Source organism: Serinus canaria, chromosome 19 (genome assembly GCF_022539315.1).
Source record: "Serinus canaria isolate serCan28SL12 chromosome 19, serCan2020, whole genome shotgun sequence".
Taxonomy (NCBI): Eukaryota; Metazoa; Chordata; class Aves; order Passeriformes; family Fringillidae; genus Serinus; species Serinus canaria.
In genome coordinates, this window is record NC_066332.1 from 7,834,951 (window position 1) to 7,861,894 (window position 26,944).

Sequence of the window (26,944 nt, forward strand, 5' to 3'; positions counted from 1 at the left end):
GTAACGTTGCAGACATGGTCGCGGAAAAGTGACGTATGCAGACACAGCGCCCACAGGGCGCGTGCAGTGCGGTCGCCGTGAAGTGACGTCACGCAGCCGCAGGATGGCGGGCAGTGGCCGCCGGCCCGAGCACCGCGGGCCGCCCGAGCTGGTGAGCGGCGATGGAGGGGACCGGGCACGCCTGGGGGGGAACCGGGGGCCGGACACGCCTGGGGGGGCCAGGTCTCACCGCGCCCACCTCTCTCGTTGCAGTTCTACGATGAGGCCGAGGCACGGAAGTACACCCAGAAGTACGGCGGGACCGGCGCTGCGGGTGGCGTGGGGCGGGGAGGGGCTCGGCATGGGGCGGGCAACGGGGCACCCATCGAGGGTTGGGGGTTGGTCCTGGGCCATGCCGGGAGCTCTGGGGGCCCTGCCGGGAGGCCGGGGGGTCCGGCAGCGGCGGGAGTGAGGGGCAGGGTCGGATCCTGGCGGGGGCGAGGGGTGCTCGGGTCCTGCCGTGGGCAGTGCGGGGTCTCGCAGTGCCGGGGATGTCGCCTGTTGCCCACGCTGTGCTGTGCCGCAGCTCCCGCGTGGTGGAGATCCAGTCGCAGATGTCGGAGCGGGCTGTGGAGCTGCTGGGGCTGCCCGAGGACCGTGCGTGCCTCCTCCTGGACGTGGGGTGAGCGGGGCTCTGCCCGGGCTGTGGCACAGCTGGGCCTGGAGGGGTGCATGGGCAAGGGAGTGGCCATGGCCCAGTGCCTTTTGTGGGCTGCTGTAAGGTTGGGTGTGTGTGGCCAGCACAGCCTCAGAGCAGCCCCATGAGCCCAGCACTTTCCCCTTCCTCCCTCTAGCTGCGGCTCGGGGCTGAGTGGGGATTACATCTCTGAGGAGGGTCACTACTGGATTGGCATGGACATCAGCCCTGCCATGCTGGGTGAGCACAACCTCCCCTGAGACCCTCAGAGGCCCCAGGGGTGGGAGCTGGTTGCCTGAGCTGTGCTGTGTTCTGTGCAGATGTGGCCGTGGAGAGGGAGGTGGAAGGAGACCTTCTCCTTGCAGATGTGGGGCATGGCATTCCCTTCAGGCCTGGCATGTTTGATGGCTGTATCAGGTGAGTCTGTGCCTGTAGCTGAGCTCTCCTGACACCCCCAGTCACAGTCCCCATGGTGCACACCTGATAAACCCCAGCTGAGAGGGACTGGCCTTGTCAGCCACTCTCTTTGCTCCGTGCACCTTGGCTCCATCACTCCAGGACAAACCTCCAAAACTCTGGATGGTAGAAACAGCTTGTGACAGCTGCTTCCCTGTCCTTTTGTGCTGCTGAGCTAGGAATTTTGTTAAAGGGAAGAAAGTAAAGCTGGGGATGTTGTCAGGGTGGCTGAGACCTGCTCCAAGGAGGAGAACAAAGCGTGAAGTGGCATAGCTTAGAGAAGTCAGTCACTGGATCAAGGTTTGATTTGGGATGAAGGGGACAGAGGGACTTAGCTGCTTAGAGGAGAGCTGGGAAGAAGCAAGGGCTGTCCTTTGCTGAGCCAAAAGCTCTGGTTTAAATTGCTCTTTGAGAAAACCTGCTTGGCCAGGAAGGGACACAGCTGAGCTCTCCAGTGCTGCTCAGGAACTGTGATGCTTGGAGCAGGACTAATGGCTTCAAGCTGAGAGGGGGAGTATTTAGGTGAGATACAGAGAGGAAATTCTTCCCTGTGAGGGTAGTGAGGCCTCCAGGTTGCCCAGAGCAGCTGTGGCTGCCCCTGGATCCCTGGAAGTGTCCAAGGCCAGGTTGGACAGGGCTTGGAGCAGCCTGGGACAGTGGGAGGTGTTCCTGCCCATGGCAAGGGCTGAAACAAGCTGAGCTTTAGGGTCCTTTGCAACCCAAAGCGTTCTGTCATTCTAGGATTTGAGCACTTGCACTAAAGGGGGTGCTTGGTGATGCTTCTGTCCTTTAACTTACACACTTGTTAAGTTTTGTGAGTCTCCAGAGGGGTTTGTGTAGCTGTGAAACAGAAAGCAGAGCAACACAGAGGAAATGAAATCATTTCCCTGAGGCCCAGCACATGCCTAGTGCAGGAATTCAGCTCAAAGGGAGGTGGCAGGCTCTGTGAAGGAAGCAATGACTGTCCTGAGGGTCTCCTTTTCCCTCTCAGTATTTCTGCAGTGCAGTGGCTCTGTAATGCTGACAAGAAGTCACACAGCCCCCCCAAACGCCTCTACAGGTTCTTCTCCACTCTTTACACTGCCCTGGTAAGTGCCACCCTCTACCAGCCACAGCTCTGCTGCTCTTGTGGCTTTGCTTTTTAGCAAGATACTTCAAGTCAGGTTGTTTTAAGTAAATGCTGCTCTGAAGCAGACTGGCAGGAGCAGCCACTGCCTGCCTTCCTGCCTGGTGCTGCTTCTCATCAAGGTTGGGCTTGATGGTCTTGTTTTTTTCCAAACCTAACAGTTTGTGATTCTGGGATAGCTGGTGCACCCCCTGTGCCTCACTGGCTCTGTGGGCTGAGCAGCTCTCCTGGGAGCCTGGTCCTGGAGGTTTTGGGGAGGAGGGAGCTCGTGTCGGGGGCTGGGCTGGGTGAGCAGAGGGGTTGCCTGCACTGGGGCAGGTGTGTGATCAGCTCTGTCTCCTGCAGGCCCGAGGATCCCGAGCTGTGCTGCAGCTGTACCCCGAGAACTCAGAGCAGGTACAGCCCATCAGTCAGCTGGGAGGGGTCAGGCAGAGAAATCATTTCCTCTTTGGGGCTCTGAATGCACCATGTTCTTACAAGGCAGTGACTCCGTCCCCCCTGCCACTTCTAGAGCTCTTCAGGAGCCCATAAAATAACCTGTAAGGAGGATACCTTGTGCAGGTTCTGTTGTTTCACAGATTTATAGGAATGGGTTCTTTGTTGACAGAGTGACAAAATACTTTTTGTCCCTTTAAAAATAAAATAAGCTTAGAAGGTTTTCTTCTTAATTAAGTGAAAAAACATTTCATAAGACTTAAGATTTCACCTCAAACTTAAAAATAGCTAATTAGACAAAAGCCAAAAAGTCCTGGCAAAGCAATTTACTAGAAAAAGAAGAGAACAAAGAAACTAATGGCTTTTGTGAGGTGTTTTACCTCTTGCACCTAGCTCGGTTTTTCTCTGTAAAAAGTTTTGTTATTTTGCCTTTTATTAAAACCTTTTTGTTTCCAACACTACTAGAAAAACCATCCTGCTGATTTTATGCCTTCTAAGGTAGCTGAGCTATCTTAGGTGTGAAATAGATCTCCAAAAGCTTATGAGACCTGGCTTAAGGAAATGCATATTTCATAGAGTGTCTTGGGCTGGGCCTTAAAATTAAAGTGGTGGGACAGGATGTGAGTGTGGGTTTGAAGACTGGCTTAACTCAGGTCTGGAAATTCCAGCCCGGTATCCCTGTCCTGGAGAGTCTGCTGTGCCAGCTAACCCAGCTAGACTGAGGAGCAGGGAGAGCCAGCAAAGGCAGGGAACTGGTGTGTGGATGGGAGTGCAGAACCAGGAGATAGGTGCAGAGCTTAGCAGGAGGAGGAGCAGTCCCTCTTGGGAATGCCCAGCCTGCTGTGGTGCTCCCAGAGCTCTCTTGGGCTTTCCTGGGGATGGCTGCTCATTAACTTTTCACCTGCTGCTTTCCCCAGCTGGAGCTCATCACTGCCCAAGCCATGAGAGCTGGATTTACAGGGGGAATGGTGGTGGATTACCCCAACAGTGCCAAAGCCAAGAAGTGAGTCCTGGATCTCTGTCTCTGTTTGGGGTGAAGCCTGGGTTTGGCAGTGATCTTTTTTTTTTTTCCTTTTTTTTTTTTTCCCTTCCCCTGAGCTGTCTCTCTCCCATTATACAGTTCTGGACAGAGGTTAAAGCTTAGATCTGACTCTGTTATAAACCATCACAGTCTTGCCTGAGGACTGAGATTCACATGCTGAATCCCACATTAATGCTCTTTATTCTTGTTCTTTCAGGTTCTTCCTCTGTCTCTTTGTTGGGACATCTGGCACATTACCAAAGGTGAGGGCCTCCATGAGGCAGCAGAGCTGCTGTCCTGGGTGATGTGGAGGAGCTGTGGGCAGTGTGGGACCCAAACAGCTCTGTGAGTGCAGATGTGACTTCATTTCTACATTTTTCTGCCAGTCACCAAGCCCTGCTCTCATATCATCACGGGGACCTTACAGCTCATCTTGTTCCAAACCCCTGCCATGGGCAGGGACACCTTCCACTGTCCCAGGCTGCTCCAAGCCCTGTCCAACCTGGCCTTGGGCACTACCAGGAATGGGGCAGCCACAGCTGCTCTGGGCACTCTGTGCCAGGGTCTCACTGCCTTCTCAGGGGAGAATTTCTTCCCATATCCAATCAAACCCTTCCCTCTTTAAACTGTTCTTCTGACATCTGCCTTTTTTGGCCGTGATTTCTGGAACACCAGTTTGTTCCTGCTCTGGTCCTTCCCCTTGCAGATCCCTGCATTCCCCTTAGTTTTGAAGGGCTGTGCCTGGCCCAGAGGTGAACACAACTTCCCAATTTTGCTTTCCAGGGCCTTGGTACCGAGTGTGCCAGTGAAGAGCCACAGCAGGCAAAGTTCACCAATGAGAGGTATCCTGTGGGGGTGAGGCTGCAGGTTCTCCCTGCAAAGAGCCTTTGAGGGCTGAGCTTTACTGGGGACCACACTGCTGCTATGGGAGAATCAATGGGAGGGGAAGGACAGGGAGAACTCACAGCAGCCCAGGAGGGAACTGCTTTATCTTCCCAAGGGACACAGGGAACAGAACTAGTTAGTTCTCAGGGCTCTTCCATAGGCTCTTTCATGCTCAGCTACAGCTCTAGGGCTCTTACCCTTGAGCTGTAGCTGAGCAGTCAGTCAGGTGTGCTTTCTGTCCTGCACTGGGCTCTCCAGCTGATGCCAGGGTGTGGCAGAGGGAATGTTTCCGGGGCTCTTGATGGAGCCATGGAGGCAGGCTGCAGTGCCTGAGTCCTGGCATTCCCTTTTTTCTCCTGTCCAGGTCTTAGCTGTGGCCTGGGGTTTTCTGCTGCTGGCCCTGTCTCTTCCCACAGCAGTGGTGCAGGGAGGAGCCCCTCTTGCAGCCATTGGGAGAGACAGGACAAAAACCAGAGGAAAGTTGTCATGGCTGCCAGGAGCTTGTGGCTGCCATGTTTTCCTGCCTCTTACATTGCTGTTCTCTGCTCACTCAGTCTAAGGGCTGTCTGGTCTTGGAGGGCAGTAGCAGAGCTGGGAACGTTGTAGAAAGCCTGACCCTGTCTTGTTTGGAGTAGAGCAGACAAGGGGGAGGTGGTTGTGCATGAGCCTGTAATGCCCTGAGAGCCCAGAGAGCAGCATGGTGCTGGTGTGACATGGGGTATGGCCTGGGGGAGTTCATGGGTCAGGGTCCCTCAGCTCCCAGCCAGGGCTGGAATCAGCCTCCTCCTCCTCTTCCAGTGCCTGGAGTTTGGCCACCTGCCCCAGTGCTGCCTGAGCCTCTTGCCCAGGGGTGGTGGGAGGGAAACTCACTACTTCTGTAACCCAGTTCTGGGTGACAATCCTCTGGGGCAGAGAAATGTGTCCCCACACCTCAGTTCCTCTCCAGCTGCTGTCCCCTCTCCCCACAGGACACGGTTCAGGAATGTCAAGGGCAAGTCTGTGAAGAAAAGCCGGGACTGGATCCTGGAGAAGAAGGAGCGCAGACGCCGCCAGGGCAAGTGAGTCCAGCTGAGTCCTGCCTCAGAGGCTGTCACCTGCTGTCACCTGCCCAGCCTCCTGCCACAAACCTGCTCCCTTCCCCTCCCCAGTGCCCTGCAGGTGGTGCTGAGCTGTTCCCTGCTTTTCCCACAGGGAGGTGCGGGCAGACACGAAATACACGGGCCGGAAGCGCCGTCCTCGCTTCTGAACTGCTCTGGACACTGCTGCCGTGGAAGGTGGCATTTGGGTGCCTCCAGAGAGCCTCCTGTGGATGGCACAGATGGCACCCCACACCTGGGGACTTGCTGGGACTGGTCACTGTGGCTCTTCAAGGTACAAACTGGCTCAGGTGCTGCTGAAGAGCAAAGTTTCCCGCCCTGTTTCCCTGGTGAAGGTGCAGACAGTGCTCTGGCAGTGCTGCTGGGCAGTGCTCTACAGTGCCATCACTCACCTTCCTGAGTGCAGTGAGCCAGCTGAGCTCCAGGTAAGCCAGGATGTGATATCCAGTTCCTCACTAAAGAGTCAAAGAGTTGGAAGTGTTCGCTGGTGTCCTGCGTCCTGCCCTTGGTGCTGGGAATATTGAGGTGGGAATTGGGTACCTCATTCCCTGCCAGCTTCCCTCTGCCTGCAGAGGATCCACACTGTCAAGGTGTAGCTCCATGAGGAAAAAGCTGCTCCTGACTCAAGTGTTATTCCAGTAGTTATTTACTCCTGTTGGTGCTTGGCACCAAGCCCATCCTGTTTGCTTTAGTGCTTCCAGGGCTAACTGGGCCCCCATCACTTCTTCCCTTCCCTTGAAACAAGGAGAGGTGCCACCCAGAGCTTTACAGTTACAAATGTTTATTCTACATAAAAATTCCACAAAATGGGAAGCTGTTTTGCACCCAAAGCCTTGGGAGAAGAAAGGAATGCTAGCAGGAAGGGAAAGAGGGAAGGAGAAGAGAGGCAACATACAGTGTCATCCAGCCCAGTGAGACAGAGCAAGCCAGGGTCAAGATCCACATAGAAAACAAGGACACTTAGCTCACAGTACAGCAACAGTAGAACTCCACAGGGGGCTCGGAAAGCCTTCAAGTACATTAATTAAAAAAAAACAAAAAAAAACCCCAATCCCCAGTTCGAGTGCAAGCTGTGCGTGCCCCACACTGCTCATGGAATACTGCATCAACACGCTCCCGGCGTGGGGAGGGCAGGTGGCACCTGGAACAGAGGTGGTGGAACCCAAAGGACAAGCGGGTGCAGGTTGGGGGCTGGAAAGAAAAGGTGAAACGTCTTCCCAAAGCACAACCACACTTGGTGATTTGGTCTGTACATGCAACGACAGGTAGGTGAAAAGGAACTCAATGGGGCTTCCCGTAGTGCAGGGGTAATTATTGCACCAAAACACCCTCCCCTCACAGCGAGGACAGTGGGAGCCTGCCTTTGGGGCAGCAGTGGCAGCCTGCTCCTCGTCTCCCTGCCTTTGGAGCCCAGCACTGCTGCTGCCCCCAGGATCCCAGCAAAGTGCCAGCGGCCCTGACTGGCCCCCTCCGACTCCTGCTGCTGTGGGGGCTGCTGGCAGTGGTGGTGCCAACAAGGAGCAAGGGCCAAGAAACCCCCTTGAGGCAGTTCCTGGCCTTGTGCCTTGACAGGGGTGCCACAGCCCTGATGTCAGGTGAGCTTGTGCCACTAAAGCCGCTGCCTGGAAGAAAAAAAAGTCACCTTGTGCTAGCAGTTGGCATGGCTGCAGGGCAGGAGCATGGCTGCTGGGCAGCAGCCTGGGAGGAGGGTTTTCCTGCCTGCCCAGTGTTATTGCTTCCTGGAGGGGCCCTGGGGCTCTTGCTGGCCTGGCAAAGCATAAATGGCAGTGGCAGGGAGCTGCTGAGAGACAGAAGCATGGCCACTCCCTTTTCCTGCAGCCAGACATGTCCCACTGGAGCAGAGACCCTGCCCTTGCCTGCCTCCTAGCCCTGCCTGCATGGTCCTGGTGCCCCAAGCCCTTCAGTGCCTGCAGGCTGCAGTGCTGGAGCTCACATCTGGTGTGGGACTGTGAAAGAAGGGGGCTCGGGTCTGGGGTGTTCCCATGGCTGCACCCCCAGGGGCTTGGACTGGGCACTGTGGGGAACCAGGCTGGACCCACTTCCAAAGTGAGCTGCATGCAGCTGTGTGGGGGGACCTCGGGTGACAGTGGCAGAGCTGTGTCAGGGCTGGCCCTGGGGCAGGCAGCACTCTGTGCCTGCAGCCTCTGCCTCTCCCCTGCACCCAGAGGGCACCACACACAGCCAGTGCCTGAGCCACAGCACCCTGCCAGCTTGTGGAGCAGCCCTGCCCTGGTGCTGGTGGGAGCTGGGAGGTGATGCTGCCCGAGGCTGGAAGAGTGGCTGCCATCAAGTGTCCCTTTTCTGCTACCAGCACCTGATAGCCAGCCCCTGTCCCAGAGTGGCAGTGACTTGGGACTCCTCTGGGGTGCTTTGGCATGTGCACAGGCCAGCCAGAGCCCTGGGGTCTCCAGAGGAAGGTGAGGGCAGAGCCCTGTCCCTAGCCTGAGGGGACAGGCAGTGGCAGTACTGGACCCCCCTGAGCTGCCAGTGAGACCCCCACAGCGGCTGCATCTGTGTCATGGGCACAGCAGAGGGCATAGGTCACCCAGCCTGTCCCACAGCTCCCCACTAAGAGCAGGTGCCTCACTGGATGGCTGGGCAGGAGGGCACGGTGCCAGGAGCAGCAGTGCCAGGAGGTGGCAAACAGGCAGGCAGGCACTGGCCTGTTCAGAGCCAGACTGGATACAGGAGGAGGGAGGCTGCTGCTCCTGGCTGGCAGGGGGCTGGATGCAGCAAGGGCTGCTCCTGGCATCACAACAGGAGAGAGCCCAACTGCTTCTAACCCCCGGCCATGGGTATGAAAAAGCAAGGCTGGAGCAGCCCTGCTTGCAGATGAGTGCTGCCAGGGGCTGAGGACATCAGCCACAGCCCCAAACACTGGCAGGCAGAGTCCAGCCTGTGCGCAGGAGAAGCCAGGGCACCCTATGCCAGGGCTGAGAGCACTGCCTGAGGCTGTGCTGCAGGATGAGCAGCCAGGGAAATTCACTGGCCTTGGACTATCCGTGCCATCCTGCCCTGTCAGGCCAGCAACCAGGAGCAGCACTGGCCCCCACGTGCCCTGTTCCTGTCCCCAAGCTACTGTGATGGCCCCAAACAGCAGCTCCTTATTCCACACCGCTCCATCAGGCACCCACCAGCCTTTGGCACCCTACTGGGGTGAGGGCTCATGTAGGGAGGGGGAGGAGTGGCAGGGATGGAGCCCCAGAGCCAGCCACAGTCACTGGCCAGGCAGGGCTGGGCAGAGCACACCCCTGGGGAAGGGCCCCGGAGAGAAGCAGCCCGAGGGAAGGTGTTTGCAAGCACAGATGCGGCCGACAGACATGAGAGTTGGAGGTGATGGGCAAGCTGGGGAGGTTGACTGGGCACTCCCGAGGACCCCTGACCCCCATCATCCCTCCCTCCCTCCCTCCTCCTGTCACCAACACACACTGCCCACCACAGGATGAGCAGCAGCAGCGCCCACGGGCACTCCTGTCCCCCACCCAGCCGGTCCCAGCCAGCCCCCCAGCCTGGAGCAGTGATGAGAGCTCGGGTTCCCCGCCGGGGTGCCCCTTGCAGCCATCACCAGGGCCGGCCCCCCGCCTGCCCCGGGGCCGGAGCTCCCTCCACACAGACGCACCGCACCGCACACACAGCGTCACAAACAACCATGCATTAAACTGAAATGCTGCTGGGAGGCTCCGGGGCTGCGCGGGTCGCTCCGGGTGGCTGCAGCCCCATGGCACGCGCGGCTCCATCCATCGCACACAGACAGTCCTGGGGGGGAGGCTAGCCGAAAATGCCGCCGAAGGTGGAGGCGATGACGATGCCCAGGATCACACAGCAGATTATGATCATGATCTTCTTCTGCTCAGGTGGCCCAGCAGCAGTAGGGAGAGAAGGGAGAGGGGATGGTGAGTGTTGGGGCAGGGTGGACCCAGGTGTTCAGAACGGCAGTCTGTCCTGTTCCCCTTTGCCCATCGTGGGCTCTGAGCAGCACCTTGGGAGCCAGAAGGGCTCTGGCAGTCCTGGGTAGGGAGGGACACCCCTGCTCCAGCTTCTGCCCTGGGCTGGCAGAGCTGAGCTGGTCAGGTCCCCAAGCTGATACAGGAGCAGAACAGACAGCTAGCACTGTGCTCAGACTCTGAGCCAAACCATGACCTTTCCCTATTTTTATTTTGCAAGGGCTGTGGCTCTCACAGCATGCCTGGTCCAGGGGTCCACCTTGTCCCTTTTCCTCCCCCCAAGCAGCACCCCTGCCCTATGGCTCACTGACAGCTTTCACACAGTCTGAACTGGGAGCTCTGCAACCCTCAGGACCTGGGCTGCTCCCAGTGGTGTGAGGCAGTGAGGTCCCCAGGCACCTCAGAGCTGTGCCAGGGGCAGGCAAGGAGCCAGCCAGGCCTTGTGCCTGGAATGGAGGCGTCAGAAGTACAGGCAGGGGCAGATGGGCCCCAGCCAGAGCCATGACTTGTAGCATCCCATGAACTCTCCCTCCTTGGTCAATGCCCAAGCCCTCAGGTCTGGAAACATTAACTACTTACCACAGAGTCATCCCTCCCAAAGGGAAAATCAGTCTCCCCCATGGAGTTGGTGTCACAACTTCCTCGGGATTCTCCTTCCCCTGTCACTGCCTTGGTACCCCCCTTCCCCTGGTGGCCAGGCCCCTCTGCCCAGCCCTTAGCTCTGCCCCCCACCCCTTCCCCTTTATAAGCTGCCTGCTCCAGGTGGTTCTTCCTCTTTCCCCGGGTTTGTCCTTCAGTGACAGTGTTACTGTGCTGGAATAAAACCTTGCAGAAGAGCCTCTCCTGCCTCTATCGCTGAGCCAGCTGCGGTGAGTGCTGAGTGAAGGTCTGACTGCACTGCCTGAATGTTAACTGAGCCTGCCTTTCGACAGGAGAGGCTTGTTGGGGACAAGTACAGGCAGCAGCACCTACGGCAACTACCTGCAACACTTGCACTTTTAGTGACTCACCCGTCTGGCTTTGCTCTGGTACTTCACCGCCTTTTTGGTGTCGGACACAGCCCTCTCCACGTAGTCCACCGAGTGCTCCACGTTGTACTCGATGCGGTCAATCATCTCTCCCTGCAGGGGGACACAGCCGGCGTGCCCGCGCAGAGCTGAGCGCCCTCCTGCTCTGCAGCTCCCTGCCCCTGGGGGGACGCTGCCCTGCCCGGCAGCCCTGCACAGAGAGAGCACCATCAGCCGCCTGCAGGCACCGCGAGTTTCCTGCTCTGGGCTGCACGCCCCGTCCCAGAGGATCTCTGTGCACATCCCAGCAGGGAGACGAGCAAGGGTGAGGGCCAAGGGAGCTCCCAGCCCGGTCCTGGCGCTGACCTGGCCAGCAGAGCACCAACGGGACCTACACCAGCACCACACCACATGCTGCTGAAACAGGAGGCGTGGCAGGGAGCAAGGACAGTGCCAGCAGCACCATCAGGGATGCCCAGGAAACCACACCCGTGCAGGGACCAGGGACCACCGCTCCCACATGCACTGCACTGAGGGCAGGAGGGTCTGGAGCAAGGCCAGCCAGGACTGAAGAGCCCTCCAGGGACCCCTGCCCCACTCTGCCCCTGCTGCAGGGGTAGGCTGGGACTGGGGTCTCCTGTGGCTGTGGGGACACAGGCTGGGGTGAGCTCCTCCAGCCCTGTTCACCTCCTCACCAGCCTGACCAGGCAGGCAAACAGCCAGGTCTGCAGCAGCTGGACAGGGCTGGCAGGAGTGGGAGGTTTGGAGCCCTGTGTCCTCCTGCATGACACGGGGGGAATTGAGGCCACAGAGCCATGGGCTCATAGCCAGCAATGCTGCAATGCCCATTTCTCACCCTAATGCTGGAGAGCACAGGGAGGACAAACCTCGGGGCTCAGGGGTGCTGAGCACTGAGCCCCACCAACTGCTCCCTGTCTTGTGTAAAACTGCTGCTGCTTCTTCCTTCCCGTGCCATGCCAGGGCAGAGCAGAGCAGCCAGCCCTGCTGCCCTTCTATTCCCAGTGCCAGCAGCTCTGAGCTTCTCACCCACAGGACAAGGGTGCTGGCACTGTCCACTCTTAGAGCAGGGCACGAAATCATGAACCACATACATCCCCCACTGCAGACAGGACAGGCCACCAACACCACAGTGCCCTGCTGACCCTTGGTGTCCTGCCACGGCCATCCCAGTGCCATGCAAGCAGCAGCCATGCAGGAGCAGCCATGCAGAGCAGAGCATGCAGCACCAGGGAGCCTTTACCTGCCACCGACGTCTCCTCGGGCCATGGCAGCATGGCGGGCAAGAAGGGGGGTGAGCAAAGACACAGGAACCCGTGCCTGGCTGAAGGGACTGGTGCCACGGGCTGGCAGCACAGCCCAGGGGCCACATCGAGCTCACCCAGCAGGGCCTGCTGCTCCAGGGAAGGTGAAGGAATCTCCCCCTGCATGGCAGCACCCAGTGCCCTCCTTCTGAGTCCCTCAGTGAGCCTCCCACCCCACACACACAGCAGCCCAGCCCTGGGGTGCCAGGCAGGTGGCTCCAGCCCTGGGGAGCCCACTGGGAGCCATGCTGCTCCTGGATGTGGTTATTTCCTCTCAGCACCCACCCAGGCAGGGGAGCACTGCTCTCCAGCCTCCCCACCCACCACAGGCAGCCCCATCACCCTCCAACCCCTCCAGGTGAGCCCGGGGCTGCACCTTTTCCCCACCTGGCTCTCCACCAGCATGGCCATGTCCATGAACATGTCATGCAGCTCTCGGATGCTGTTCTCCAGCTTGATGATCTCACTGTGCCGTGTCTCAATCTCGTTCAGAGCCTGCTTGGTGATGTTTGAATCCATGATGATCTGCAGAGAAAACAAGGCCACTGAGCACCATGCTCAGAGCCAGTTCCAGTGGGTCTGAGCACCAAGACTCAGACTGGGACTGGGGGCACCAAGGGAGGGATGAGCAGGAGCTGCAGAGCCCCTCCATCCACCCCAAGGCAGGCAGTTTGCAGCAGGGTGCTGGGATGCAGACTGCTCCAGCAGATCCTCAGCCCCCAGGGCCATCCTGCACGGGCTGTGTTCATTACTTGTGCTGAGGCCACTGTGGCAGCACATCCAGCAGCCATCCCTGGTGCTGGGGGCTGGCTCAGCTGCAGCTGTGGCAGGGCTTACCCCAGAGGAGAAGATGGCCGGGTTGCCGCTCTCCAGCATGTCCTCCAGCTCCTCGCTGGTGGTGGTCCTGCCAGCTGCAACCACACAACACAGGTCAGCCAAGGGCCCCCTGAACCCACCACAGGTCCCACAGGCTCCAAGGTAATTCTCCCACGAGTGGAACAGAGCAAAGCTTTCAGCCCCAGGAGCACACAGGGCAGTTTGGGGCTGCCCTCTCACAGCCTGGCTCTGACACCCCCCATTCCATTTTAAGGGCATCAAGCTGCCAGCTTGGCTCAGCTCACACAGGAATGCCCTCCTGGGCACACTGAGCATTCCTGCAGAGCAGGGAGCAGGGCTGAGGGACCAGCACAGCCACGGTGTCTGTGAAGGAGCAGGGATGGGGAGGGAGCCACAGGCAGGTGTGCTCTGGACAAACCCTGTCCCCAATGCCATGAGGACACTGGGCTCAGCTGGACTGCCCAGGTTTTGGCCCTGCTGCTGTGTGACAGAAGCCAGGCTTTGTCCTCCTTGTGGCAAAACCTTCCATGGCTCCTCTAAAAACAATTCACCCACACCATGTGGTTCCTTCCCTTCCCCACCCCATGCAGCAGAGAGAGATGCTGATCCCTCCATGGATGGCACTGATCCCTGCATTAACTGCAGTGTGTTTCCTGGGCTAGCAGCCATGTGGGACACATGGAATCACAGCCAAACAGATGGAGATGCTGCCCAGTGGGATGGGGAGGGTGGGCAGGTCACCTGAGACAGGGCACGTGACACCCACTGGTGTGAGCAGGGCAGTCAGGCAGGAACTGCTGATGAAGTGACTCCCCCAAGCCTGATGGAACCAAAACCTGCAGAGCAGGGCTGGGGTCTGTAGATGCTCCCCTGGGCCATGCTGCCTGCAGCCTGTGGCATTGAAAAGGACAACAGCATCCTCCAGGATGAGTCCAGGGCACCTCAGAGTGGGGGAAATGGGGCAGAGCCCAGCACAGCTCTCAGACACATGGGCAGAGGCTGGAGCTCTGTGTGAGGCTGGTCTAGACAACCACGACCTGGTAGTGACCCCAAAGCTGCTGGTTTGAGTCCCAAAAACAACCTGAGGGGGTTCACAGATGCGTGTGAGGTTGAGCTTTGCCACCTGTGTACTCACAGATTTCAGGATCAATCAGGCTCCCACCTTCCCCTGAGAGGGGTCCTCAGAGGAGAAGGGTCCCCAGCCCCTTTCCAGACACTGTTCCATGTTTTAGAGTGACAGAGCACCACTCCCACCAAGGATGACCCACCACAAGCCTTGCCAGCTTTTCTTGCTGTTGGCTCCTCACTCTGGGCTGGCACTGCCCTGCTCCCAGAAAGGCAGAACAAGGGACCAAGCATCACAAATTTCCAAACCCTCCTGTTGATGTGCCCAGCTCTGAGCAGACACTGGCCCAGGAGCTGTCCATGGAGAGCTGCTTGCTCTGCCAAATGCCAGCCCTCGAGGCAGTCCTGAAGGGCTTCAGGAGATGCCACATCCCTCACGGGCAGAGGTGGGATGGGATGTGGGAATCACATTCTCATCCTCTCCCTCCTGCTGCCTCACTCCCCTAATGCAGAGCACAGAGCTGCTAAAGCTGCACTGAGGTGAAGGATGAGAGCAAAGGCATCCCATGGATTAACAGCTGGGCAGGCACTGCTGGCCTGGCCAAGGGCCACAGCTGCTCAGGAAGAATTTGCTTTAATGCTGAGCCAAGCCTGGGGCATGGGGGCTGCATCTCACCCAGTACAGCAGCTGCCAAACAAGAAACAATTGTTTAATATAACCAACCTGCAGGACCTCAGAGGACCTCCCAGGAAGGTCACTGCCTCCTAACTGGGCTTCCTGGCCTGTCATCAGCTCCTCCACAGCACTAAAATCAGCTCAAAGTGTCCTGGGCACCTGTCTGATCTGCTGCTCACATTCCCACAGAGCCATGGCACAGCCAAAAATGGGAGTGAAAGGATGGAGCCACTGCAAGGCAGCACCGAGGGAGAAGAGCTTGGGGGAACACTCCTGCCCCAAAATTTGGTGAAACACTGGAAAATCCTGAGCATTGGAGCTGTGCCTCCCCAGAGAGCTCCAGAGTACACCTGTACACTTAGCATCTCTAGCAATTTAAGTTTCTTGGGGAGAAGCAAACTCAGCCCTAAGGTGGCAGGGAGAGAAGGGTGACAGTGCCCAGGTCACTGCAGAGCCACTGCAAACTCTGGGACAGGTGAATGTGAAACCACTGAGGAGACTTCAAGACACAGCTCTGTAATGCCCAGCTGGACAGAGTCACCAGCTCCCAGGGGATGGGGCAGGAGCAGCCCTGTCAGGTGTGGGGGAAGCTCCCAGGGAAGCCACTGGTGCCACAGCTCAGTCCCACAGCCCAGCTGACACTGGATGGCAGTCTGTCCAACCCTGCATGCAGATGCTCTATAAATAGGGAAGGCAGCTCAGGGCTGAAGGATCCAGTGGTCCATGGCCAAATCAGGGCTCAGCTGGGCTCTCCAGGCTGGCAGCACCCCTGGGCTGGCAGCAACCCTGCTCCCAGCAGCAGGGCTGCACAAGCACCTGCAGAGCCACAGCTGGGGCTCACACTGAGGACAAGGAACCTTCCCAAGGCTGGGATCCTCTGCCTGGAGCTGGCTTTTCAACACTTACAGACACAAATCCATACAATTCATGGAGGATGGGTAATGCTGTCCTGCCCAGCTGTGTGTGAGGTAACAGGTACAAGTGACTGGCTCACCTGGCTGTCACCCAGCTCAGACAGGTCTGGCACTGCCCAGGCTGGGATCAGGATGAGGATTCAGCCACAGAACCCTGCACACTGCATGCCCTCAGAGCTGCTCCTGGGTGGGCAGGGTGGTGCTGATGTTACTCAGCACAACCTCTGGCACACACAGACCCAGCAGTGCCCACACAAGGAGAAGGGAGAGATCCTGAGGGGGCTGTGGGGAGCCCCAGGGCAGGGCTACAGCACAGGGCACTGACTCTACACCACCAACTCTGCCACTGTCAGAGCCAGATGTGGTGAGGATGGAGAAACTTGCTGGAGCACCTGAGCAACTGAGAAGTTGCTGCTCTCATACTCAGAAAACATGAGTGATTTACTGGCTTTGCTGTCAGAGCTCCCAGCACTTTCTATCCTTGGACTCCTCAGCAGGAAACGAGAGCTGAGGATGTTGTGGAGATCTGTGCAGTCACATCCCAGCTGAGCTCTGTCCCAAAGAGCTGTGCAGGAGCAGCTGGGGCTGAAGGCCCTGCCTGGGACACCCCAGGCCATGCAGAGCCCCTGCCCAGGCAGCACTCCTGGTAAAATATCCATAAGCTGCTCCTTTGCATGAGCCTTTTGCCAGGAAATATTTTCCACTGTCCTGATGGGGGAATCCAGCTGTGGCAAAGGGCTGTGCACAGGGCTGTGTCCCTCCCCAGCACAGCCCCAGCCCAGCTCTGCACCCCTTCTGCAGCAATGAGAAATGCATTTCTCTCCCTCCACACCTCCATCCTGAAGGGAACAAGAGTTCCTTGCTCCCAGAACTGGGACACCTCTCCCAGAGCACACACTGCCCATGGGGACCCCTGAGCAGCCCTGTCCCTGCACCCAGCAGGCTCTGTCAGGCACTGACAACCTGGCAGGATGGACAGAGCAGACACAAGAACAACAATGTACCTCCAGGATTTAAGCAGAGCAGCAGAGCCCTCCCAAAATTCAGTAGGAAAACAAGAGGAAGGTTTCTTCCAGGTCTGCATCCAATCAAGGACGAGGCTGAGTCCTTCCAAGCCTCCTCTCTCAGAGGGAGGCACAGGGATACCTTAAATTCCTGTTCCCATGACAAGCCCCTCCCCAGGTGTCACTGCAGGGTGATGCTGGCTGAGGGGTGAGTCAGGCAGCTGGAGCAGTGACAAATCCTGCTTTACAGCAAACTGGCAAGCTCTTGTTGAGCCTCGTGTCAGTCAGCCTTCCCATGCAGCCCTGGCAGTATCAGACATCAGGAAGACTGATCTGAACAAAGATGAAGGCTTGCACAGCTGTCTCTCCTTCCAGGCCTCCACAGAAATTCCCACAGCACCCAGATTCCCAGCACATTCCCACAGGTGACCACCAAGCACACCAGGTTGACTCACAGATCACCTGTCATTATTCACAGTGAGTTGGTGGAGGAAAGAAAAAACATCCATTTGGTTCTTAGAAAAAGAAGACTAAGTTCAGAGCCTTGCATTCTGAGCACAAGCCCCACAACATGTCTGAAAGGGAGATTATTTGCAAGAATTTCCTTTAATCTCTGCATGCCCTGCTTCCCCCTTGATTATTCCCCTAATTACATGGTTGTTCTTTGCTGGGAGATCACCCCTTGTCTCTAAAGCACCCAGGTACCACCAAGTGCCCAGAAGAACCATCAGGAGAGTGTTCCTATAGAGAGGCAGGACTGGTCTGCTCCCAAGTGATGGGCTCTGGATGACTCAGAGATCCACAACAGGGTTACCTGGGTGAGGTGTCACCAGCCTCAGAGGTGTCACCTGAGGTCCACCCTTGGTCACAACGTAATGGCTGCTAAGAGCCATCAGTCCTGGGCCCAGAGAGGCAGCACTGAGGCTCCTCCTGTGCAAGGGAGACCATCAGGAGCAGGGAGTGCTCCCATCTCAACAATTCCCTCCTCTGTTTCCATGTTTAGCTCAGTTCATCCATGAAGAGCACCCTGAGGAAGGACAAGCACCCACAGGAATCAGGAATTCCCATGATCTTCTTTGAATTAAAAATTAGCTGCAAACACAAAAGGAATGCCTCTCCTTGTGATCCCTGTGCTCTCTCTGCAGCCTTTTGAGATGTAATTTGCTGGATGCACGTTGCCACTGGAACTCAAGGTCTCATCCCACAGGAGCTGTGTTCCAGCTGCTCCCAGGGGCTCCTGTGCATCCCAGGAGCTCTGCCCTGGCAGTGTCCCAGATTGCAAGGCAAGATGTATTCTATTACCATCTGTGGCAGTTGTCTTTTGTCAAGTGGGCAGTTTGCCTTATCTCTCTCTGAGTGATCACACCCACTCCTCCCTCTGGGGACACACCTGCTGATAAGAGGCCATTGAATGTCCCTGCATGGCTGATAAGAACTGCAGCATCCCACTGGGAGATGTGAGCCCAGGGGGAGGAGCCAAGCATTCCTACCTGGATATAATCTGGAGATTCTGGAACACCAGCACGGCTTCTCCACTGGATTTCCCAGAGGAGCAGCAGCTGCCTCTGCCCCTGGACCTTCAGAGGCAGAGTGCACCTTTCTCCAGGATCCCTGCTCCAGCAGAACCAGCCCTGGCACTGCAGGAGGGCTGAGCCACAATTCCAGTGGCACTGCTGCCAGCCCCCTGACCCACAGGGTGTCAGGCTGTGCTCTGGCTCTGGCAGGGTTGGTTTAGTTTACTGCAGTGTTTATTTTATATTTTTATTTTCTCCCCTATTAAAGAACTGTTATTTCCTGCTCCCATATCTTTGCCTGAGAGCCCCTTAATTTAAAATTTACAGCAATTTGGAGGGGTGGGGAGGGTTTACATTCTCCATTCCAGGGGAGGCTCCTGCCTTCCTCAGCAGACACCTGGCTTTCCAAACCGACACAGGGAGCAGCTCTGGCCCACTGGGAGGGCTGAGGAGGTGGCTCCCGAGCCCAGCTGTGCCCATGGCAGGGTGGGGTACTCACTGATCTCCAGCTGCCTCTGGATCCTGCCCTTGCAGCGCTCCCGGTAGTCGGTCTGCGTGGCGTTGTACTCCGACATCACCTCCACGAACTTGCGGGACAGCGTGGAGTGCTGGGAGGGAACAGAGGGGACAGGCAGCTGAGAGTCTCACTGACATGTTTCATGAAAAATCCTTTTGCTAGGATCTTTTCTCCTGAGAAGCCTCAGAAACAAAATGGAAACACGAATTATCTCCTGCTGGGGAATGCAACAGGTGCATCTGTGATTGGCCCACGATGGTTGTTTTTAATTAATGGCCGATCCCAGTCCAGCTGTCTCAGACTCTCTGGTCAGTCACAAGATTTTATCATCATTCCTTTCCTTGCTACCCTTCTGATGAAATCCTTTCTTCTATTCTTTCAGTATGGTTTTACTATATCATTTTATTTTAATAGAATATATATCATAAAATAATAAATCAGCCTTCTGAAACATGGAGTCAAGATCCTCATCTCTTCCCTCGTTCTGGGACCCCTGTGGACACCACGACATGAGAGAGCCCTGCTACCCCTGTGTCTCTGTCCCTCTGGGAGCCCCTCAGGAACCCTGGCCAGCCCTGGGTTGGCAGACAGCAGGGGACACTCTCTGTGCCCTGAGGGCAGCCAGGCTGGTCACCTTTGCAGCAGAAGGGGCACCAGAGACATCAGCAGAGGACAAAAGGGCCAACTCTTAGCAGGGTTAATCCAAGGTTTTATTTGGAGCACCTCAGGGGGGTCCTGCTGAAAGCCCCAGGAGAGGTGCCAAGGTTTCATTTGAAGGGAGGTGGAAACCAAAAGCAGATAACATTTTATTGACCAATAAGAAAAATTAAGGTGTGGATACTGGGAATGGACAAGAAAGTCTCACAGCTATGTGTGCTTAGCAGAAAGAGTTTTGAATGTACAATCTAAAGAAGGAATAGAGATGGAAGCAAGTTTTGATATAGAAGAAAAGAATTGCTGAGCCAGTCTGACTGGATAACCAAGGAGTCAAAGGGTGTGTTATTAGAAGGGGGTTTTATGGCTTAGAGCAAAGGATAAACCCACCCAAACAAGAAGATGTTTTTACCAAGCAGAAAGAGAGCACAGGCAAACAAGGCAGCAAATGTGGCAGGTAGAAAAAAGGGCTCAGAATTTTCCACTGCAAGAAAACTGAAAAACAACTTCTGGCTTAAACTGTGATGTACTGACTGTTAGTGATTGGAGAGCAGTGACATGAATGTGGTAATTACAGGAGTTATGATGGGCTATAGGTAAAAGTTAAGGTATAGATTGGTTCTGCTGTATGCAGATGCTCAGCAAAGAAAAGTCTAGAATGCAATGTAACCTAAACTCAGGGTGTCCAGGCCTGCCTGCAGCTGGAGCTGCCAGCTGTGGGCACAGCTCTGTCACCCACCACCCTGCACTGCTGTAACTCCTTGGGTCCAATAAACTGCATTTTGGAGAGCTGCCAGGAGTCCCACATCCCTCACTCAGGCTCTTACACCCCCTGAGCCCCCTCTTCTCCAGACACAGCTCCCCCAGCTGCCCCTCATCAGACCTGTGCTCCAGAGCCTTCTCCAGCTCCATTCCTGACTCTGCACAGTGAGGGAATGTCAGACATGCCTGGCACTGTCACCCTGATTTTGTAAAACTTTGTAAGCCTTCTGATGTTTATATTCTCTCAACAAACTTTCTCACACACAATTCTGTAAATAACCTATGTTTTGCATTCTTTCATGGAGGTGGAGAGAATTGATGGACCCTTGGTCTGTCCAGTGGCATTGGAGAGGTGGCACTGTCACCCTCCAATCCACTGTCACCTTTGGAAAACTATAAATGTTGGAGTCAGAAAATAAAGGTGCTCTCTTTTGTTCCCCTCGAGAGCAGCAGTGTCTGTGTCATCATTTCGTGCCTTATCTCAACATGGCACCAGCAGCACTCAGAGGGGTTGGTGCAGGTGTTCCTGCACCTGGAGCAGCCCCAGCCAGCACAGCCCCACCTCCAGGAGACAACACAGGAGACATCCCCAGGGGTGCTGCCACTGGCTCTGCAGCCATCCTCAGCCAGCAGCAGCACAGTATTTCTGGGGAGCCTCAGCTCATCCCCCTCCTCCAGCACAAACCTCCACCAGCCAAGGCCCCTGGCAGCTCCAGCTCTGCCCTCTGCTCCAGAGGTGCTGGCCCAGAGCAAGGTCACAGCACCTCCCAAGGGTCTCAGCTCAAACTCCAGCAACAACGTGATGTGCCATCCAGGAGACTCCTCTGCTGCTCCAAAATTGTTTTTCCTAAAATCCACTTCATCCTCATTCAGCTGAAAACTACCAACATATGTTGATCTGGAGCCAAAAATAGCCTGGCTGCTGAGTGACACCCTTCCTGCTCACTAGCACACCATGCTACACCTCTCTTGCTTAAGAAATTGCTTAACTCAGTGTTTATTTTCTCAGATTGTTATTTTATGTTCCTATGAGCATCCCACACGTCTACAATGTGCATTTGATTTTTGAAGGAATAGGGAGTTTTGTGCAAAATCAGCTGGAAAGAAGCATTTCAAATGGCTTTCAGACATTACAGAAACCTGCCTGAATATTCACAGCAAATAAAAAGCAAATCAAAATGTACCTTGTGATTGAACCCAAACAGAAAATATTAACTCAAGTAAGGAAAAGGATTTGTTTCACTCAGGTCTAGCAGCCCTTCACTCCCCAAACATGGACAAAGCAGCCCAAACTGGATTTCCAAGAGCTGTTAAAAGCTCTGGGTATTCAGGGTGGGCTCTGAAAGTCCCCAAAAGCACACACTGCAAATGGGGTCCTTGTCCTTCATGGGATTAACAGGAAGGTACTTTTGAAGTCTTTATCCCATGGGACAAAATTAGAAAATTAATTAAAATTAATACAAAAAATTAATTAAAATTAATACAAAATAATAAATAATACACAAATAATTACAATTAATACACAAATTTAATTAAAATTAATACACAAAATTAATTACAATTAATACACAAAATTAATTACAATTAATACACAAAATTGATATTTATATATAATATATATTTGTATATGATCTATACATATAGAAACATGGGAAATTCTGTTGAGAGCTCTGGGAAGTTCCAACATTGGCTGCATTTCTGGCCTGGGGATGCCCTTAGGAACTGTGACCTGGGGCTGCTGCAGGCAGGTCCAGACCTGAGGAGACTCTTCTGGCTGGAGATGAGCACAGCAAAGCCAGAACAGAACTCCATAACCCTAATGCTCAGCTACTCCTAGTTTACAACAGGTTAACAAGGGGGAATCAGCTCCTCATCCCTCCTCTTACTCAGGGTTTTGCTAAGAGCAAGTCCATACACACTGGAGAAAGCACAAACACCTCCAGAAACACCAAGCACCAGGCATGTCTAAATCAGCTTTCCAGCCTGGCTCATCCCAAACCCCAGACAGAAGGAGAGGAGGGAGGGGAGGGCAGGCCAGGCTTTGGGAACCCACAGTGCCCAGGGGGGGCTGGGGCTGCTCAGTGTCACTGCAGAGGACACGGGGGGGGGGACCCCACAGGCTGCAAGAAGCAGGGTCTGCTCAGTGAAGGTGACAAAGCTCAGAGAGATCCTTTGGTTACAAAGACCCAGAGGGAGCCAAGAGAGAAGATGGAGCAAAACTCAATCCTGGAAGTGCACAGGGGCAGGGAAAGAGATGAGGGACCAAGCTGAACATGGAATTCCCATATTAAGGGGGAAAAAACAATCTTTGTAAGAGTGGTCCAACCCAGAAGCAGGGCCCAGAGGACCCATGGTCTGTGGTGTCTCCATCCCTCTGGATTCTGGGGAGACAAACACCTGCAGGAGCTCAGAGTCAGGACCAGCCAGGTCAAAAGCCAAAGCTCCAGTGGAGCAGTGTCACATTGCCCACCTCAGGCTCTGGGCCATGGCCAAGAGGTGTCCCCTGCACCCAGGGAAATGCTGAGAAATGCCCAGATTGTAAGAAAACTTCACAGCTCCCTGACTGAGGGAGTTTGGGTGTTTCAGCCTGGAGAACAGAGGGCTCTGGGGGGACCTTAAACATCACTTCCAGTGCTGAAGGGGCTCCAGGAGAGCTGGAGAGGGACTGGGGACAAGGGATGGAGGGACAGGACAAGGGAGAATGGCTTCCCACTGCCAGAGGACATGGTTAGATGGGATGTTGGGAATAGAGTCATCCCCATAAAGCTGCTGAGGTCCTGGCACAGGGTGCCCAGAGCAGCTGTGGCTGCCCCATCCCTGCAAGTGCCCAAGGCCAGGCTGGATGGGGCTTGGAGCAGCCTGGCCCAGCAGAAGGTGTCCCTGTCCTTGGCAGGGGGTTGGACTGGGTCACCTCTGAAGGTCCCTTCCAGCCCAAACCCATCCATGGCTTCGTGGTGCAGCAGAGCCCTGAATCCTCCCCTCCACAGCCCAGGACTGACACCTGAACCACAGAGCTCAACACTGACCAACCCCAAACCCTGCTCAAACACAGCCCTGGGCTATGCAGCTCCCATCTGTTCCACCTCTGGTTTCCCCAGACTCTGCTGCAGCAAAGCCTTGTCCTGAGACACAAGGGCACAGCACAGCCACTGCCAGGGCCACACACTGAGTGCCACCTCCCCCCCTGCCACTGGCACCCACACTGGGATGGCATCAGCTCCTGAGGGGCTTGGCACAGAGCAGAACCCCTCAGGGGTTCTCAGCACTGCTGTCAGCACACTGAAGTGACTCCAGAGTGGGCAGGGAAGGTTTTTCTTGCATGGGATCTGCTGACAGCCTGACACTGCCCAATGCAACACAGCTCTGTCCACTCTGGATCCCTTCTGGAAGGAACACAAGAGCTGCTCTGCATCAGAACCTGCTGCTGCACCATCCCCCGGCTCTGCCATGCCCCAGCAATTCCCTGTCCCACCTGCCCTAGGCACAGGTCAGCCTTTGCCCTCCCCCAGCTTTGCAGAGGATGGTTCCCCCCCAGCCTTGGGCTGAGCTGGGACAGACAGCACCTCCCTGCTGCTGCAGGGCTGGGGGGCTGGCTCCACCTGGGAGCTGCTCCACCATCACTGCCACACTGGTCTGGCACCACTGTGGATGGGGGAGCAGCTCCCTGAGTGGTTCCCCAGGCTGAGGAGGAGATAAACTACAACAGCCAAAACTCCTCCAGCAGCACTGCAGAGCATGGAGACATCAGGGCTTTTTATGTGTGCAAAACCCCCTGTGAGAGCCACAGATCTACACCTGGATCCCAGCCCAGGTGATAAAGAGCAGCACTGGCTGTCCCTGTTGCCTTTATCCCTTTAATGGTTTGCTAAAACATTCCTGGTTGCAGAACAAGGCTCTGAGTTGCTTTGTGCTCACCCCCATCCCCAGTGGAGAGGACACAGCTCTGCAGTGATGCAAGGACAGATTCCAGGCTGGAGCAAAGACTGCATCCCCCCAGGTGCTCTCTCACCAAAGCAGCACCAAAAAGTAGAAATTCCACACCAGCTCTGCACGGCTGGGCAGGGGAACAGGGCTTCAGGCAGAGAAATCCAGTCCATAGCCAAGCACAGGGCTGTTGTCATCTTATTGCAGGGGTTCCACACTCTTGTCTCCTTATCACAAAGGTTTCACATCTTGGTGTTTCTCATGGGCAGCTCCTCAGAGCACTGACCCTTTCCCCCTCACAAAGCAGCCAGCAGACTCCAGCTCCCCTCTCAACCACCCACCCCACTCTTTTATAGCTCTCTTCTTCTCCCTGGTCACAGCTGTGGCCTGTTCAAGTCAGGCCTGCTCCTGATCTTTGATAATTGGCCCAGCTGCAACTCCTTAGGGGTGAGATTACTTTCCACATTATCTTCATTTTCTTATATTCTACACAGACCTCCTCCCCCAGCTCTTCTGGGAGCCCTGAGCTGCCCCCTGCCCCCTGCCCTCCCTGCCCAGAGGCTCACCTGAGTTTTCCTTATCCGCAGGTCGGCCGATGACCTGTTCAGTCCCTCCTCTTGTTCGATGCTCTGCTCAATGCCTGCAGGGCAGAAGGACAAGTTAGTTTGTTGTTGCCTTGTGATTTCAGGGTTTAGCCCACAACCTCGGGTCCCTCCCCTGAAGATTCCCTGCCAGGTGTGTCAATCACCTCTCCTTTCCCCTTCCTGAGCCCTGCTGAGCACTGTCAGTCCTGGAATTCCAGAAGGGCACTGAGTGATTGGCAAGGTCCCTTAAGCCCAGCACAGGGCAGGTTCCTCCTGCAGCAGGGCTCACCCTCCAGCACAGCTCAGTGGATTCCATCAGCCCCTGGACCTCCTGCACACTCTCACAGAGCACCTCCCATTCCCATGGAATGGTATTGGCAAACACTGGGCATTTCTGATAACTAATAAAATCACATTTTCCCAAGAAGCCAGCACTGAGCATTAGCCCCTGCATGAGTAATGTCTGGCCTGAAGTCAGTTTGTTGTCAGCAGCTGTTGTTTTTGATCAGCCCTGAGTGTTTTCTGTCATTGATCATGCTGGCCATGAGGCAATGTGGGACACAGCACAAGCACCAGTCATCTGCTGCTCCAGGTAAATATGACAGCAGAGAGACTTTTCTGGAAGCAGGAAACAGGAGCCTGTCCTGCAAACCCTCAGGCTTTCAAAGTCCCTTACAAAACACTGAACAAAACACTTATGGAAAAGGATTTTTGTTTTTTTAAGGCCAAACCCCAGGGATCCCAGTGTGTCCAGGGCCATAGGAATGGATCCCTTGGACTGTGGAATAGATCAGATATCCCTGGCTCTCCTTCCTGGCTTAGTTGAGATCATGTGTTAGGAGGACAGAGGGAGCATGGGAACAGAGGTACAGTGGGTCTCCTGGCCCACACATGGGACATGGCCACACCAGGGGTGACCTGATCCAGGCTCTGGGCACATCTGAGTCCTCCATGACTGCCAGACTCCCACAAAACCTGGGATTAGTGAGGACACTGCTACCTTGGGGGAAGCACCAGCTCCTCTCCTACCCTTCAGACACAGCCAGGTCTCCTGCACCAATGCCAACCAAACCCAGGCTGATGTCCAAGACCACCACAGGCAAATCTGAGGTGCCAGGGGTGACCTGGCTCCTGTCTCAAGATGCTGCCATCCTCTCAGACTCTCTCAGTCCCCTGGGGTCTAGTCTTGGAATTCTGGGTTGTCTGAGTCCTCCAGCACAACCCTGGCCACCAGTGGGCAGACAGCCACCTTGCTTTCACACCTCAGACTGACTGACTCCTCCACTAGTGGAAACTGAAGGTGACATCCTGCAGCACACCCCACAGCAGCACCTCCTCACCCACCCAGACCAGAACAGAATCTTTGGCCAAGCTGGGGCTTTGCCCAGTGTCCAAGCCCTGCCAGAGGTGTGGCACAGGACTCACTCAGAGCCCACCAGCTGCTCCTGGCCCCATTCCCTCAGTTCCACTCTGGGAATGGGGCACAAGGGGCAAATTCACAGAGGGCAGATAAAAGCATCTGCAGGGTACAGCAGAGAGGGAAGGTGATGCTCATCCCAGCCTGGGACAGGAGTGCTCCAGGTAGAGCCAGAGCTCCATCCCAGGGCCCTTGGTTTAGTTCAGTTTAGCTCAGTTTAGTTTAGTTTAGTTCAGTTTAGTTTAGTTTAGTTTAGTTTAGTTTAGATCAGTTGGTCACCACTCACTCTTTAGTTTGGAGCGCACTTTGTTCGCCGTCTTCTTGATGTCAGACATCAGCTCCTCCAGCTCCTCTTTCGTTTCTGGGGAGAGAGCAAAGAGCAAACGTGGATGTGCTGCAGACACCACTGAAATCTGCTGCCCTGCAGAGTGCAGAGACCAGAGCTGTGAGCACTTTAACCCCCCCTAACTGGAGGGATTTCCAACCCCTGACTGAAAACACTCCCAATTCCCAGACTGGGAGCACTCCCCAATCCAGACTGGGAACACTTCCACCCCAGACTGGGAGCACTCCCATCCCCAGACTGGGAACACTCCTCCAACCCAGACTGGAAGCACTCCCCCAATCCAGACTGGGAACACTTCCACATCCAGACTGGGAATACTTCCACCCCAGACTGGGAGCACTCCCCAGACGGGACCTCCCCAATCCAGACTGGGAACACTTCCACCCCCAGACTGGGAGCACTCCCACAATCCAGACTGGGAATACTTCCACCCCAGACTGGGAGCACTCCCACCCCCAGACTGGGAGCACTCCCACCCCCAGACTGGGAGCACTCCTCCCAATCCAGACTGGGAACACTTCCCCACCCCATGCTCCATGCTGGACTCTCCTGACACTCCTGTGACCTCCGGCTGCTTCCAGCTCTGGGCCCCAACACAAGGGTTAAATTGAACAAGAATGAGGTCAGGTTAGACATGGGGAGGAAATGTCAGACCATGAGGGTGGTGGGCCTGGCACAGGGTGCCCAGAGCAGCTGTGGCTGCCCCATCCCTGGCAATGCCCAAGGCCAGGATGGAGCTT

At 55.7% G+C, this 26,944-nt stretch overlaps 2 protein-coding genes and 1 non-coding gene across 5 annotated transcripts in view; 2 read left to right on the forward strand and 1 right to left on the reverse strand.

Moving 5' to 3' along the window:
• Positions 1 to 6: 6 nt before the first annotated feature.
• BUD23 (BUD23 rRNA methyltransferase and ribosome maturation factor) lies at positions 7 to 6,178 on the forward strand. Its single transcript, XM_009094657.4, has 12 exons — positions 7 to 151; positions 253 to 290; positions 566 to 661; positions 834 to 916; positions 997 to 1,093; positions 2,124 to 2,220; positions 2,604 to 2,654; positions 3,611 to 3,696; positions 3,932 to 3,977; positions 4,498 to 4,556; positions 5,568 to 5,657; positions 5,791 to 6,178. Exons 1-12 carry the CDS (start codon positions 104 to 106, stop codon positions 5,843 to 5,845), a joined length of 846 nt encoding a protein of 281 aa, XP_009092905.2. The 5' UTR covers positions 7 to 103; the 3' UTR covers positions 5,846 to 6,178.
• On the forward strand, positions 5,002 to 5,134 carry LOC115484679 (small Cajal body-specific RNA 20). The gene has a single exon (XR_003945386.1). It is a non-coding gene; the product is annotated as a small Cajal body-specific RNA 20 (non-coding RNA).
• Positions 6,179 to 6,460: 282 nt separating the features above from the next.
• STX1A (syntaxin 1A) overlaps positions 6,461 to 26,944 on the reverse strand; it is a 70,280-nt gene continuing 49,796 nt past the window's right edge. Inside the window, exons 4-10 of one of the 3 annotated variants that reach the window (XR_007779144.1) lie at positions 26,145 to 26,219; positions 24,424 to 24,497; positions 18,500 to 18,608; positions 12,828 to 12,901; positions 12,378 to 12,515; positions 10,672 to 10,879; positions 6,461 to 9,563 (exon numbers count right to left, since the gene is read on the reverse strand). Coding sequence is in view for 2 of the 3 variants with exons in the window: in XM_050981818.1 (XP_050837775.1) it covers positions 9,486 to 9,563; positions 10,672 to 10,879; positions 12,367 to 12,515; positions 12,828 to 12,901; positions 18,500 to 18,608; positions 24,424 to 24,497; positions 26,145 to 26,219 (767 nt within the window). In the remaining variant the exon portion in view is untranslated. Of the gene's footprint in view, positions 9,564 to 10,671; positions 10,880 to 12,366; positions 12,516 to 12,827; positions 12,902 to 18,499; positions 18,609 to 24,423; positions 24,498 to 26,144; positions 26,220 to 26,944 lie in introns of all 3 variants that reach the window. The other 2 variants (XM_030231682.2, XM_050981818.1) reach the window with 2 other exon arrangements.